At 33.4% G+C, this 16,024-nt stretch overlaps 1 protein-coding gene across 1 annotated transcript; it reads left to right on the top strand.

Moving 5' to 3' along the window:
• Window positions 1-13,018: 13,018 nt before the first annotated feature.
• Window positions 13,019-15,859, top strand: LOC141621102 (putative clathrin assembly protein At1g03050). Its single transcript, XM_074437809.1, has 3 exons — window positions 13,019-13,261; window positions 13,789-14,203; window positions 14,646-15,859. The coding sequence occupies exons 1-3, from the start codon at window positions 13,019-13,021 to the stop codon at window positions 15,761-15,763; spliced, it is 1,776 nt and encodes a 591-aa protein (XP_074293910.1). The 3' UTR covers window positions 15,764-15,859.
• The last annotated feature ends 165 nt before the right edge of the window (window positions 15,860-16,024 follow it).

The raw sequence follows: 16,024 nt of genomic DNA, 5'->3' as shown, positions 1-16,024 counted from the left end.
TCCTCCTTTTACTATTTGTGTCTTACCCCCTTAGCCCTTCCTTTTTTCTCTTTCCCACATTGTGACACCCCTATACTCCAAGTGCCTTACCAGGACCACTTAGGTATAAGAACGTCACCATCTCGGTTACCCGAGGCAATGATAATCATAAGACAACAAGGAAACGTACTTTAAAAGTAAATATAGTTTAAGCGATTACATGTCTCAAATCAAAACTGTTAAATGAAATACAATCAAACCAATATTGTCTGCTAATAAAACTGAACAACTAAAGGACATCGTCTGACACAGCGGAAGACTCTTCTAACTGCAAGTGATGACTCATCCCAGCTAGCCCAAAAGCATCGTATCAAACCTGCTCAACAACTGCTCACCATCCCCGAATGAATCACCACAATTTTTAAAACAATTAAACGGGGTCAGTACTAATTACACGATACAAACCAACATGAAGCAAATACCAAGCAGCTCAATCAACACATCAATCCCCAGTCTCCATCATCAATCTCCTCACAACTGACTACACACTAAAGTGTGTAGCCCTGCCAGAGTACCCATCGCAACAGGTACTCCACACCGCCAGTGGGAGACCGCAGCCGTTCCCACCTAAGTCCCGCTCATCTCATCCGAGCGATAAACCCATGTTCCTTAATGTGCACATCCCTTCTGTGGCGGGTTCCGCAGAAGGCGAATCAAGGGCGTGAAGCCACTCCCGCAAGTGACCTCACTCAACCAGGGACGCACCCCGAAGAACACAGACATATAAACAGTAATCACAACACAACCTCAACAACCGTCTGAAACATTCAGCAATACAATATCACAACCGTCTGAAACAATCAACAATTACTATCTACAACACAATCACCACAATCATGTAATTAATACCGAGTAGGAAAACCCTATCTGGAATGCAATCACTACTCAGACGATCTAGCAGCTGTCTCAAAACCTTCCTTCTACGAACCCTACTCCTATACACATATTCATACAATCACTACCACAACAGTATAATCATAAAACCCCCAATTCCCAAATTAGGGTTTAACCAAAACTACCCAAACGCTATAAAAAAATGATACGTAAGACTTACCCTTGACGCAAGGATCACAAAGGTATAAAGAACGACAAGATCCGACACTTCTAGCTCCGGGATTTGCTAATAATGCGGCGAGAATGATTCAACGTAACTTCTAATCTTCTCCTGAAGGTTTTTAGATTGTAAAATCGTTTTGAGAAAAGTGACGAAAGCCTTATATATCATTCCCGCATTATTAATAAAACCCGTCAAATATCACCCGTAAACCCACTTACTCGATCGAGTAAGACACTTACTCGATCGAGTGCCCCCTACTCGATCGAGTACCCAACCTACTCGATCGAGTACCCTACAGGCAGACTACTGTTTTGCGTCAAAAACTACTTACTCGACAAAGTAAGCTCCACTCGATAGAGTACCCCAAGACACATAAAACCGTATTATTACACACATTCCCCTCGTGCTCTTCCTTCCCCCTCTATTTTCTCTTTAACGTTGCCGCCTCTTAATCCTTATCCCCTCCCTCTTCTCATCCCTCCCGACTAATGAAAATGAAATTCGATTCGTTTGATAAATTTTATTTTTTAAGTAGAGTTCTGTTATAATTTTTTAAATCTCATTATAATCACTTCTCTTCCTATTACTACTACTCCACCTCCCTTTTTCTCCTCTTACTACTCGTCATTTCTCTTTTAAACCCTCCAACCTTTCTTCCTCTTTCCCTTACATCTCCATTTCCCTCTTTCTTGTCCTCCTTTTTCTCTCTGACGTCCTTGCGACCTTAACCACCTCCTTCTCTCCCCTTCTCCCTCCTTCAATCTCTCATAACACTCGTCCACTTTGTCCTCGAACTATTCATGCTTATCTTTCCCCTCCACATCCCTTTCTCTCTCCTTTTCCTCTTATAGTTTACATCCGGTGATTTACTAAAAATAATATATGTCTATATAAGCTTCATTGTAAAGGGTTAAAATACTTAGATCCTCTAATAGCATCAATTTTATATATTGTGTAGCGTACACATCATCATTCAATGCTTGAAAGTATGAATATTGGATCATTTTGGGTTAACATATAAATCATTAAGAGAAAACAAACATGGGTATGAGATGGAGAGGATACAAATGGTATCATAAGGTGCTGACAAAAGGAAACAAACATAAAACATTTCATTCAGTAATTCAGCATCAAACCGGGAAATTGATTTTTCTCACTGAAATCATAAATTTGGTAGGTTTTTACAAAAAAAAAAAAAAAAAAAAAAGTGGTGAAAAGCCAAAAATAAATAAAAGGTACTTGTTCACAAAGCACCTTAAATAAAAGGTAGTTTCTAACAAAAAAAAAAACTTATTATAAGGTCAAATGTTTTGATGGTTAAATGTCCTCACAAGTCACAAACTTAGGCATGTTTGTCTTAAAATTTCATAATACAAAATTCAATAAATACAAATATTATCAAAACAACAACTTGTAAAGATTATAAGTAGCCAAAACAGTAGACATTATTTTCAAAAACAATGTAATCAATTTGATATATTTCAAACATCTGTGACTCCAAATCCTTAGTAATAGTTGAGGCCTAGGGCATGGGGGACTTCTTCTAGAGGTGGCATAGGTATTATTTCGAGCAATGCTCACTTTTCCCGCCTTCAAAATTCTTGAGTACCACCTATTCATCAATAGCAAGACCTTTACCAATGATCTCGCGATCAATGTTCTTTGAGGGTTCCTTTTCCTTCGTGGGTTCGAGCTCAAATTCTGCCTCAGCCAATATAAGGTTAAATTTGTCAAGAGCATTTATAAATAAGAAAATATGCAAAATCAAACAAGAGGCGGATTATAGCTAGTTAATTGGCTGTTTAACGTGCTTTAGAAAGAGTGCAATTTTCTAAACAAAAGTACAAAACAATGAAAAAATTAGGGAAAAATGCACAGTAGAAGTTGAAATACACAGAACTTGCAGTACTGGGACACTCGACATCCGAGAAAAACACTCTGTAACATGTAGTATCTCGTAACATGTAGTATCTGTTACTGTACAGAACATGATTCATGAAAATTCTTTGATATGCTAAATGTTGTAATGATGAGGCAGACTGAATTATCGCAATGCACAAATAATGCAAAGACAGAGCGGCTGAACTAATAAGAGCGTATTAACTCTTAAGCTGCGAGATGAACCTTTAATTTGCAAAATACTCAGCTTTTAACTATCAATATTGAGGTATTTAACAAACAAAAGAATCATTGTACAACCGTCCCGCACAATAACTATTGTTATAGTAATCTTACCTTGGAGGCAGCTTCAATAACTAATAAACCTCAGATTAACCCTAAGTACATGAGCTCTTGTTCGATCGTGTTTTTTTAGCTCAGATTTAAGATGAACCCTCCGAACAATTTCTGTTTGAATTTTTATTAGCTCAATAATTAGGTCAGATCAAATAAAAAGAATGAGAAGGAGGTAATTAACATTAATCAGTTTAATAATTAGTTCAGATTAAGCTCAAAAATTAACTTTGATAAGCTAAGATATACGCAAACTAACAAATGAATAGAATGAGAAGATCATCGGGAACCACTAACCTAAGATTGCAAAACCCATCGAAAATAATTAATGCTTTGGTCTATAGCCTGGTCTTCAACCGATGATCCCGTCCTCAACAACTGCAATCACAATAAAGGAACTCATATTATATATACAAGATTTTGTCATCTTTAAAGACCACAAACACAACTATACTATTTACAAAGGCAATAAGAAGTGTCAAAAAATAAACTCGGCAATATGAATCTTAAACACACAAAAGTGAAACGTTAAAATTAGTTGTATGGTTGTGAGCACAACTAACTCCAGAATCAGTATTGTAATGTGTAATGTGATGACTAATTGTACCACCGAGCACACAAAATTCCCCTGTTAATTGAACACAACTAATTCCAAAAATTCAGACACAATTATTGTGATGACTAATTGTACCATTCTTGAATCTTAAAAACACAATGGGCAGAAAAGATATCAAGTGAGCCCACTAATTCCCCTTTACATAAGAAACTAAACAAGATAAAGCCCGGTTCCTTATCTAATAAAGCTTGAGCAAGCTCTTAGCATGTAAGAAGGTGAAGTAGCTCTCAGCATACATGTAAGCTCTCATAATGAATAGTAATAAATGTCCTTCACAAAAGGGGATATTGAAACGTCCTGGAACTTTAGAAGACGAAATAAAGAAATATAATACATGTCCCCGATCACCTTTCTAATTGATCCATCTCTGTGGCATTCACCTGCAAAAATCACATTCCCTGCAAAAAATCGTCTACTATGAGTATAAAAAAACCTTAAACTAAAGCTCTTCAAGGTGTTTGAACAAACCTGCCAATGATATTTAATTAGATTTTAGTAATCTCTAGAGTCCTTTTCTTTAGCTCTTCTTACTTGTCGTTCCTTTTGTTTTTTTCATTAAGTATCCTCATATAATATTCCACATGTAAAATCACATTAGCCACCCAAAATAAAAAAAACATTTTGGGTAGAAGGAGCTGCAACTTGTTGTTGTTTCGATAACAAAACCAATTCATGGATACAATAACCCTAGACATTTCAACATACAAGCGTACAACATATTACACAAATGCATAATACAATCAATTAATCCTTTACTCATGTGATTATGTTGGTGGATTCGTTACCCGAGGAATAAATTGCAAACGTTTAGAAATTTCAATGACAATCATCTCAGGATATGTTTCAATTAACATGATTCATGAAGCTGCCATTTGATTCTGCTGTGCAAGTTATTTTTTTTATCTAATTCACTTGGTAGATATATCAATGCTGTATGGAATACTAAATTATACCATGTTGGTGGAGTCAGCTTAACACAATGGTACTGAATTTGGGGCGCCAACCACCTTCAAAAGCATATGTAACTGTAACTTAAGGTCGGTGCGTTCGTGCAAATTCATCGCATTTTTAATGCTGAAGCCTAACAAAAGCCTTCTCACCTGAATATTGGAATGTAAAGAATTAACTGGAAATAATTTTACCGTCAAACATGTATTAAATATTTCAGATCGTAACTTGATGGTCGATATTCAGAGATATTTCATTCCTATTATTTTGATCATGTTTCCGAGCTTTTGTAAGAATGTTCAGTTAGCGAGAGCAATCATTAAGAGTTAGCAAAGTTGTGACTCTGTGTTTTCTTGTTGTAACCTTTTCCGTTGCTATCGACAATTCACCACCCACATTATTTCAATACCAGCAGATTCTTAGTTTTTTCTTGGCCAATTACAAATGGAAGCAAAATTCTAAATGTGATTCACCGTCATACATACTTTCACAGGCGCCAAGACGTCAAGCATATATCAAGGTTAATATGAGATGATTTAAATAAGTTGGTTGCATTGTCCTCGACACTGTTCTCAGGATTGAGCTAGGTTAATGTAAAGGTCTTGTCTGGTCGAGCATCGAATGATAGAATAGGCTATGTCTAGGGAAGCACAATACTTAAATTAATTCTTAACATAATCAAAATTTATTTAACATGTTGGTACTTGGGAGCAATAACATCATTGCTTGAGTTACACTGAACTGAAGACGGAAAATTAGTGCATGCTAAGAATTATAACGCACAATAAAATTGAAAGCAACATTGATAAATTAAGACATTGATCAACTGAAACACTGATCAATTGAAGATTATAATGCATGCCATCAATCATCAATAGATGAACATCCAATAAGTGAAAAATGGAGAAAGCAACTACATATCTCTTGCTAAGAGTAAAAGGTTGTCTTACACGCAGAGAACAAAATGAAATGATTGAACTAATTAGATAACAGAGAGAAGTATGTGTGGGAGAGAGAAATACCATGGTAGTGCGTCATATCCAGATAGAACGTTGAATATCCTGGTGTACTTAATGACTAATTAGGGTTTGTGAAAGGGTTGTAGCTGACTGAAATGTGGCAAAGGGGTAGTAGCAGCCTTGATCACTTGTTGTACGAAGCAACCACGCTAACATTGAAGAACATAACCCAATCAAAACTCAACCTAAATCAGTTATCATCAATCATGATTCACAATAGGCATATCTACCTAAAATTAAAGACCTAATTCAGCAAACCAAACCGCATAATCAACCTAAAATAAAATACTTACTATATGAATTGTAGACCGATAAGGTTCTAAACAAATATTAGTTCATCTTAACCAACCCTGCAAATTAATTACTAATAACAATCAGAATACACGAAATCCTAGATTAGGAACTAAATCAAGAAATCCTAACAGAACAATTACTCATAACTAGTGTAGATCCCCGTGCTACAGCACGGTATTTTTTAGTTTTGTTTTATAAAGAGACATTCTCATTAAATTAATTGCATAAATTAACTGTACCTTTAATGTTATAATGTACTAATATAATCTTAGTAAGAGGTAGAAAATAAAAGTTTATTTATTTTTGTCTTAAACCATTTTTATATTACTTTACTATAAAAATTAACTCTATAATGTTATATCATTACATGAAACTAATTTATGACATTAAATTACAATTAAGTGATGTAAAAATGTAATCTAATTAAAACACATATAAACCGTATAAAAAAACAGGTAAAAACAGTATACCACGCACTTAAAAAGACGATTTACAAATAAGTAGACTAATATATTTATTTTAATTAATAAAATACATTAGAATTGTTATGTGCTTTAAAATATACACCATATTTCGAGTATAACTGATGAAGGATAATATAAGAAACAGATTTACGTAATTTTAAGGTGTAAGTGATGACAATAATTATGTTAAAGACGACATAAGAAGTAGGTTTGCGTAATTTTAGAGGGTAACTGATAAAGAATAATATTTATGAAAATGGAAATGATTGCATAATAAATTATGGATTTTAATGAAAAAGTCATAAATATGAATTTTAATTCAAAGATTAGAGTTTAATTATAAGAATATATTAATTGAAAAGATAATAATGTAACGAAAACAAAATTTACTTGTTACCTTATTTATCTAGATGCTTTTTGGAGGGAAAACTAAGAGAATTTTTATTCTCTTAGTAGTAGGGGGATTACATGAAAGAAAACTTAGGATTACAATTTTTTAAAAAAAATGAGAGATAAAGACTTTACCTCAATTCAATTCATAGAGATAATCATGAATTAGATAAAGAACTAAGGTGTGGAGAAGCAATATGGAGAAGGTAAGAAAGGGGAAATGAGTGGTTGTCGAATGAGCAGAGAGAACGGATGGAAAGAGAAAACAAGGCGTGGTTGTGAGATAGCCACAACGTTTGGCTGGAATTAGGAAACATAGCCCAAAAGACTTAAAACTCGCAGATTACCAAGCCCAAACAGAGCCAGCCCAAATCCACCAATTCTCTTCCCAAACCCGCACAAGAGCAGCCCACCCATTTCCGTGTCACTATTCATTGTAGGAGTTACTATTCATCGATGAATAGTAACATGGGTGCTCATACTTTTAATAAAAAAAGTGTGAGATGTATGCCAAATTGACCGATTCGAATGATCGACTCAAATATACCCGACACATTAACTTAAGTTTATTATTCGAAACTTGGATTAATTTTTTTTTTCTTTTTTTTTTTAAATTTTTTAACCAATTCACCTTGCAATTTTCCAGAGGAGGAGAACATAGTAAAGATGTGTTCAAAAGCTGCGATTATAGATGCGAGGATAAAATTCGTAAATGTGAACTTTTGTTTATCTTTGTATTTTACCTTGAAAACTATTTTAGATAAGATCCAAATTATTCAACAATGATGCTTCTACGTAAATTAAGAATTTTATTATGAAGAATTGGATCTTGGATTGTTTAGAGAAGATGACAGCCATAGTTAAGAATATCCTAAATTAAATAGGTTGAATTAATATGAGAAAGTAACCCGTAATAGAATAGTTTTGTTAATTTTTCCTTTTGACAATATTTTACTAGTTAACAACACCCAATACTAATTAGGATTTTCTTCATCAATTTGTGTGCATTTATTTCAATTCATGGATTGTACGGTGTAGAATCTGAGTTTTGTAATAAAGAATCTGAGTTTTATTTTAAAGAATACGAGCTTCTATTAGATAGTATCTGATTTCATTCACTTACACAATAAAAATATAACTTTGAATAAGCTCAGAAAAAATACATTGTTTTACCTTGGTTGTAACATACTCATATACAACTGGATGTATAACCTTATTTGTGCATTTATTTACTTAGGCTTTCAGATATAAATCCACCTTTGAAATTTAACAAAAATAAATCGACGTTTATGTTAGTCTCTTTCAGATTTAAATCCAACCTTTAAAATTTAACAAATATAAATCGACGTTTATGTTAGTCTAACCAGAATGAATCATAATTAACCTATGTTTATCATTTGTATGTCATCTAATAATTGCTTTCAACCAAATTCTGACCAAATATTTCCAATGAGATTCAAAGTTGCTTTCTTTTCTCTTATATTTTTTCCAAGTTATGGTTTATAATGTAAAAAAAAAAAATCAAACTTAATTTATTGATTAAATTTTCGTATTGGTTACTTTGTATAGTGGCCCAATTTAAGCATATTGGACAAATTTCTCATCAAACTTAAAACGCTAGATTTCACAATTTATCAAACTTAATGACCATTATAAATAAAAGTTGTAGATAAATTTGTTCTACAACGGTCAACCCACTATTCCATCTCAATTCCCATTCACATAGCTTGGTAAATGTTATAAATCAAACTTTAGTGATCATTTAGTTCATTCGTTTTTTTTTTTTTTTCACAAAACTATAACAACTCATATTCAATTTATGTAAATTGTTTAAAAAAAAAATTACGAAAACAGACTCTACTAACTCTTTGCAAGGCCGAAGCTGGTAATTTATAGGCATACTACGAGAAATAATTTTTTCATGTATTAATTATAATGATATAAATAAATAAATAAACGTCGACAATAATAATAGTAATTGTGACATAATACTAATAAACATAACAATATTTGTGACAAAATACTGATAAATTGTGGCAAAGTTTTAGCAAATTGTAGTACTATAGATAATATATACACAAATTCTCATTATATACGGACTAATAGTGTCCGTCCATAACTATAAACGGATAGTGTCCGTCTATAATGAGACATAATATATATATATATATATATATATATATATATATATATATATATATATATATATATATATATATATATATATATATATATATATATATATTCATACTATTGAGGTTTGCTGCTTTTTGTACCCATAAAACCCATTGACATAGGCTTTTCAACAGGAAGTGGGTTAACCGCATCGAAGGGTAGTTAAGCACACGTTAATTCTAATATTAATTTAAACTATTTTTTAGAACGATATACTTAAAACAATATGTGGATAACTTTGATTTTTTTTTTTTGAACTAATTCAGTTGTTTGACGTGTGTTTAAGGGTGGTTCATTTAAAACCGTCAAGTCAACAACTCATTCAATAGATAACGTGAGGGAATCTAAAGATCAATAGGAGTATAAACAAGTTCATCTCAATCTTGATGTTCAAAATAGAGATGATTCGTCATCCTCCTTATTTGCTGAAGTATGTCAATTTGAGATTGGTCAATATGTAAAATCAACTGTCTACTTGAATGCTTCTAAACCTGATAAGAAATTAATTACTTTTAGTGATTTTCAACTAGTTTTGTCATTTTATCACTATAAATTCGGACATTCAGATTTTTTTTTATACTTGAAAGACCGTCTTTCTAAATTTTTTGTGTAAGTTAACATATTATTGATTTCTTTGAACTTCATATATATGTCAGTTGGTACACCGTTAAATCTAATAAACATATATTTTGCTTTTGTTGACACAGTGCAAGGTTGTCGTATGTGTGGTCCTGAGGTGCTTCACCCTTCAACGACAACCTTATATCGCGAATCGGAAAAACCGCGTTGTGGAACGTGTTTTCGGCTCATGTAATGATGGATTCTGTGAAGATGGTTATGCTAAATGGAGCATACAATGTTTTTTTTTTCTCGGGAGAAATATCGTGTTTCGATATATAATATAATTTAACTGAGTAGTTTGATTTGGTTCGGTGTTGTAAAAACATTTACATTCGAGTGGAAATTAAGTTTTCTTAGTTTTATTTATACATCAAAACCTAGTAGAATTGTATCGATTGAAAGAAAATGTTCATCTCAAAGATAATCCTTACCTTACACAGAAAATAAGTATTTGGAAATTCTGACACAACTGATCATAAATTTGTATTTCCAAAGTTAGAAAACCAACTATTGTCAAAAAAAATTCTAAACCTCTGATCTATTTTCACATAATGTTCAAACTACAAATTGTGATTATGTCGTTAAAGCGAAATGGCCAATGAAGACATTTGAGGGAGACTTATTGTTAATATCAAAATCGTGTACAAATTAAGAAACTTGGACAAAGAACAATTTTTAGAGAGAGATAAAAAAATGTAGAGAGAATCGACAATATGGAGTCTTTGGCAGATTAATGAATATGAGAGTTTTTTTTTTATTGTTTTTTTAAAAAGAGAGTTAATAGGAGACATTGGCATTGGGAATTACATGTATGGGTAAGTGCGGGTATGAGAGGGTGTTAAAAAACGTAATTACTCTTCCATGTATAACTTTTACTCATTCATGGACATTTTTTCATTAGTTATCCATTCCATACCCTTTTAGAAAACAAGACAAAAAATCTCTCTTCTCTTTTATTTTCCTCTTCCTCCCATAAATTAATCAAAATCCTACCAAATCCATCAATTATTCACTTAATTCATACATTAAACAAGTAACTATTGTAATTTTGTTTACAATACATCAAATTTTTGTATTGAAATGAACTAATTACAAATCAAATTAGGCTAAATTTTAAAATTAGGTTTCATCAAGAATTGATGGTTGGGATGGCTGGGGTGGGCGCGACGGTGGTCAACGGGGGTGGGGCGTTAAGAAATGGGCATCGGAGAGGCAGAGGTGGTGGCGGTAGCGGGCGAGGGGGCGACATGGTGATAGGGGCGGGTCTAGAAGAGGGCATAGACGGGTATGGGTGGGCGTTTGAGGCAGGTCGACAGCGGCGCCTGAGTGGGTCCGGTGGGTTTGACAGTTGTCGGGAAGGGTAGTGGTAAGGCGATGGCCGGAGTGGGGGAGGGAGGTGGTCAGGTGGTAAAGTTCAAGAGGAGAATTGAAAATTGGGGAGTGAAAATAAAAGGGGTAAAATGGTCATAAAAGAGTAAAACTCGTCCATGAATGAGCACCATTTTACCCCTTTTATTGGGCTAACTTGTAGTTATTGGGCCCGTCTTATGGTATATGACGGTCCTATAGGAGAACTGTTGTAAAAAAAATGACGTATACATTTGACATATATATTGAATTATATTAACTGTACTATTTCACATGATCGTAAAGAAATTTAGATAAAGCAGATAATGTACGTGATACTATAAATTTAGTTAGTTAATTTAGCTTCTCGGTGACCTCTGAATCTCTTTCGTTCCTTTATGTGATATTGTGATGGAACTCACCTCGACTATCATCATCATCCTTTCATGTTCAAACAGATATTATCGCAGTCGATAGTGATTTACTGATTTGGAGGAACAATAAATAAGTTGGGAATGACAATGAAAGAAGTTTAAAGAGAATGGAAAGTACGAACTTGAATAAAGATAATATATTATAACAAAATTATAAATAATCTTATGAAATTATTTATAAAGGTAAATACAAACATTTTCATGGAAATAAGGATATTGTTGATTAAAGTCGATGTTTTATAATTAAGAAAAAGTATACGGTAAGATTTTATGTTATAAGAAATGGATAAAAAAAATTAAATAATGAGAGGTACTCTTAACGATTAAATAAAATCTATATTAATTACCGAGTATACTATATTGATATTTTATCGAATTTGTCTTTGAAGTTTAACATAATATCTAATAAAATGACAACATGAATTTGTTTGATTGACACCACAAATAATATACAAAGATATTGTGTGAGATAATGTGACATATGTAATGTTAACATTGCTTTGAGATCCCAAAATTTCATCCTAAAATATAGGAAAGATGTATGGTTGTCTATTAGATAGTTGAGACATACACTATTCTGAAAAACTAGAACAAACAAGAAGGAAGACAAAAGAATAGCTAGACAAAAAAGGTTGAAAATAATTTTTCAACTTCTATTTCCACAATTAATTTTGAAATTTTTTACATAGTTCATTAATTTTCATGAGACTTGTTAATAAACATTAGAATTGTTAATTCATAAATTACATCATTCTTGAAGCATCACATAATTATGTAAGTACTTTTTATGAATGCGTTTTGTCTACGATTCAATAATTATGTTCCTTGCATGCAAAAAATTTCATCAATTTTGTTGGACTACAACTTTTCAAATTCTTGTCTATGTTTTCACTTTATTCCCTTTAATATTAGTACTACATTATCTTCAATCCTCCATGAATATATATTCTAATGTTTGTAGATAATAATTAATCTAAAACATACTAATAAAACATGCAATGAAACTTGTAATCTTTTTATCTCCCATAATAATAACATTTTCGTTTATAATTTATTAATTTTGTATCGCATACATGAGGAGGCTTTTTTTTAAAAAAAAAAAAATTTACATTACGATGGATTTTATTTAATATTTAGATATAAGACAATGCATAAACTCATCATCGAGCATCGATATTTTATATTTTCCCTTACGTTTAAAATTTATTATTATTGTCTTGATCTTTGTATAATGTTGTGCTTGTTATGTATAAATTCTTTGATAAATGCCAAATGCCTTTTAACATACTCATTTTTTTTCTATACAGAAACTTAATAAAAAGATTTGATAAATAGAAGATTTGACACACACAAAGGTGTAGGGGTAAAAAGGGTAAAAGAAAATGGCATTAAGAAGAGCAATAGGAGCAGTGAAAGATCAAACAAGTATAGGACTTGCAAAAGTAGGGAATAGTAATTCCTTAGCAGATCTTGATGTTGCCATTGTTAAGGCTACTAGACATGAGGAATATCCTGCTGAAGACAAGTATTTTAGAGAGATTGTTAGCTTAACTTGCTACTCTCGTACCTATATTAGTGCTTGTGTTAACACTCTATCCAGACGCCTTAGCAAGACCAAAAATTGGGTACGTATTCTATCAAATGTCACCCATGCATCTTTTTCGATTTTTGTAGCGTCACATTATCCCTAGTCTCTGCAAAGTGCGAGGTAAAGGGTTAGATGCATGCGGTCTTAATTTTGTAATGACAGTATAAAAAAAAGTTGTGTTACAATTTGCATGCATTGTCGAATCTATGCATGAGGTTTCGGAGTCCAGGGACACCAGGAAACAAATTTTGTGTATAATATATCCAATTTTAAGCTAAATAAAATAAAATTTATACATTTCACGTTGAAAATAGCCAAAATATTTTCATTTGGACCCCACGAAAGAAAGTTTTCTGGATTCGTCAATAATGCAACTTCACAACAAAAAGAAGTGGGGTTCAATTTTGTGATCTAGAGAATAACGAGTCTTTGACTCGCTCTAAAATAATGATTATAGCATCACTTAAGAAGCTCAATCCAACAAAAAAAATGCATTTTTAGTAGGACTAATTAAACATGATAAATTAATTATCATTTTAATGTATATTGTTACTGCATTGATAGGTAGTAGCCCTGAAGACACTAATGTTAATCCAAAGGTTGTTAACAGAAGGAGATCCTGCTTATGAGCAAGAGATCTTCTTTACTACAAGACGCGGTACACGCCTTTTGAACATGTCGGATTTCCGAGACACCTCAAGATCGAACTCATGGGACTACTCGGCATTTGTGAGAACATATGCTTCGTACTTGGATGATAAACTCGAATTCAAGATGCAAGGAATTCGTAAAAAACTTACTAGTTCATGTTCACATTCACATTCTTTTGAAGAAGACGATTTGCCTGAAGAGTATGCTTCCGCTTCTGCTACCTCTATTAAGACTACGCCTATTCGAGACCAACTGGTTGATCAATTGTTGCCCAAAATGCACCCTTTACAACAACTTCTTGAGAGGTTCCTCGCCACGAGACCTGCAGGTTCGTATCTTGTCACTTACTTATCAGATAGCGTTAGCAAAATACGAATGTCAGATTTTTGTAGCAGGTTTGACCATCGTATTAAATTAGCAGAATTTAAAATAGATGTTTGGTAACTAGCAGGGTATGACAAATCTACCATTTTCATGTATAAACTCAATATGCTATTACAATATGCTGCTAATAGCAGCATATTCAAAAACAGTAGATTCCGGCCAATATGCTATCTGAATATGTCATTAACCAAACACATGAAATTAGTAGATTGATTGGTCAAACTATTATTTAAGCCGGAATCTACTAATTTCACTTAATATGTTGTTTACCAAACAGGGTTGATACTCGTGATACACTAATACTCGTGATAATTCAGGATTTGCGAAGCAGAATCATATTATCATTGTGCTAATGACGCGTTTTTTATGTTATTTTGGAAAATCAGGATTAGCGAAGCACAGTCGAGTAGTCATTATAGCGATGTACCCAATAGTGAAAGAGAGCTTTCAAATATACTATGATATCACAGACATACTTAGCACCCTCATTGATCAATTCATGGAGTTAGAAATTTCGGATTGTGTTAATGTATTAGACATTTTCTGTCGAATCTCGAAACAATTTGATGAACTTGATGGATACTATAAATGGTGTAAAGAAGTTGGAATTGCTCGCGCCTCAGAGTATCCTGAAGTAGAGAGAATAACATCGAAAAAGCTTGATTTAATGGAAGAATTCATTAAAGAGAAGGCTGCTAATGCACAGAGTAGATTGGCCATCATGGGTAGCCAAGAACATGACGACAATGAAACCGACATGAAAGATTTTCAGCAAGAAGAAGAAACTATTGAGGACATGAACGCGATTAAAGCGCTTCCTCCACCCGAAGCATTCCAAGAACAGGATGATGTTAAGGAAAAGGTACAACCAGAAAACAGTAAAAAAGAAGAGCAGTCTATGGAAGCGGATTTTTTAAATTTAGGAGACGATGCACCGAGACTTGATGAACATGCTGATAAACTAGCATTAGCACTATTTGATGGACAAGGTAGAAACAGTAATGCTCATCCGATATGGGAACTATTCAACGATAAATCCGATTGGGAGACGTCACTGGTCGAATCTAGCAGCTATCTAGCACACCAGAAAGTCTCACTTGGGGGAGGATTCGACACAATGTTGCTAGACGGAATGTACCAGCAAGGCGCATTAAATGCAGCATTAGTGGCTAATCGTGTTGGAGGGACAGGAAGCGCAAGCAGTGTAGCTTTTGGAACAGTTGGGAACCCGCATCTGCTTGCATTGCCTGCACCACAAACATCTTCATCGGCGGCATCAGGAAATACTGAAAATGTGGACCCTTTTGCAGCATCATTAGGGGTAGCTCCACCGGCTTATGTACAAATGTCGGAATTGGAGAAGAAACAGAGATTATTAGTTCAAGAACAGTTGTATTGGCAACAATATCAAAGGGATAGAATGCAAGGTCCGTCTTCATTATCAAACATGCAATCAACACCGCCTCATATGGGTGGCTACGCTCATGGCGGTTATAGATTTTGAGATTTATTTCCCGAAAATGTACACAAATTATAATTTTATTAAATGTTTCGTATTAGATGATGTAAATGATAATATTAATGTAAATATTATGACCACAAACATAAAAAATGTAATTTTGGATTATTGTAGAGATGAGCAATGTCAGGGTAAGGGGCCGAATGTCTGCAACATCCTTACCGTTGTTTTAACATCACTTAATGTCCTTGCTTCACCAGATGGAGATATCGGCCATGCTCACGAGTGATAACGTCACAACTCATT

The sequence above is a fragment of the Silene latifolia genome, chromosome X, assembly GCF_048544455.1.
Source record: "Silene latifolia isolate original U9 population chromosome X, ASM4854445v1, whole genome shotgun sequence".
NCBI lineage: Eukaryota > Viridiplantae > Streptophyta > Magnoliopsida > Caryophyllales > Caryophyllaceae > Silene > Silene latifolia.
The sequence above is the reverse complement of the archived record's forward strand: the minus strand, read 5'-3'. Positions and strand labels throughout refer to the sequence as shown.

Bases quoted from the DNA above. Each gene is read 5' to 3' on its own strand.
- LOC141621102 (XM_074437809.1), top strand. From the start codon at position 13,019: ATGGCATTAAGAAGAGCAATAGGAGCAGTGAAAGATCAAACAAGTATA. The intron at 13,262-13,788 runs GTACGTATTCTA...CTGCATTGATAG, and splicing joins TTAGCAAGACCAAAAATTGG to GTAGTAGCCCTGAAGACACT. The intron at 14,204-14,645 runs GTTCGTATCTTG...TTGGAAAATCAG, and splicing joins CCTCGCCACGAGACCTGCAG to GATTAGCGAAGCACAGTCGA.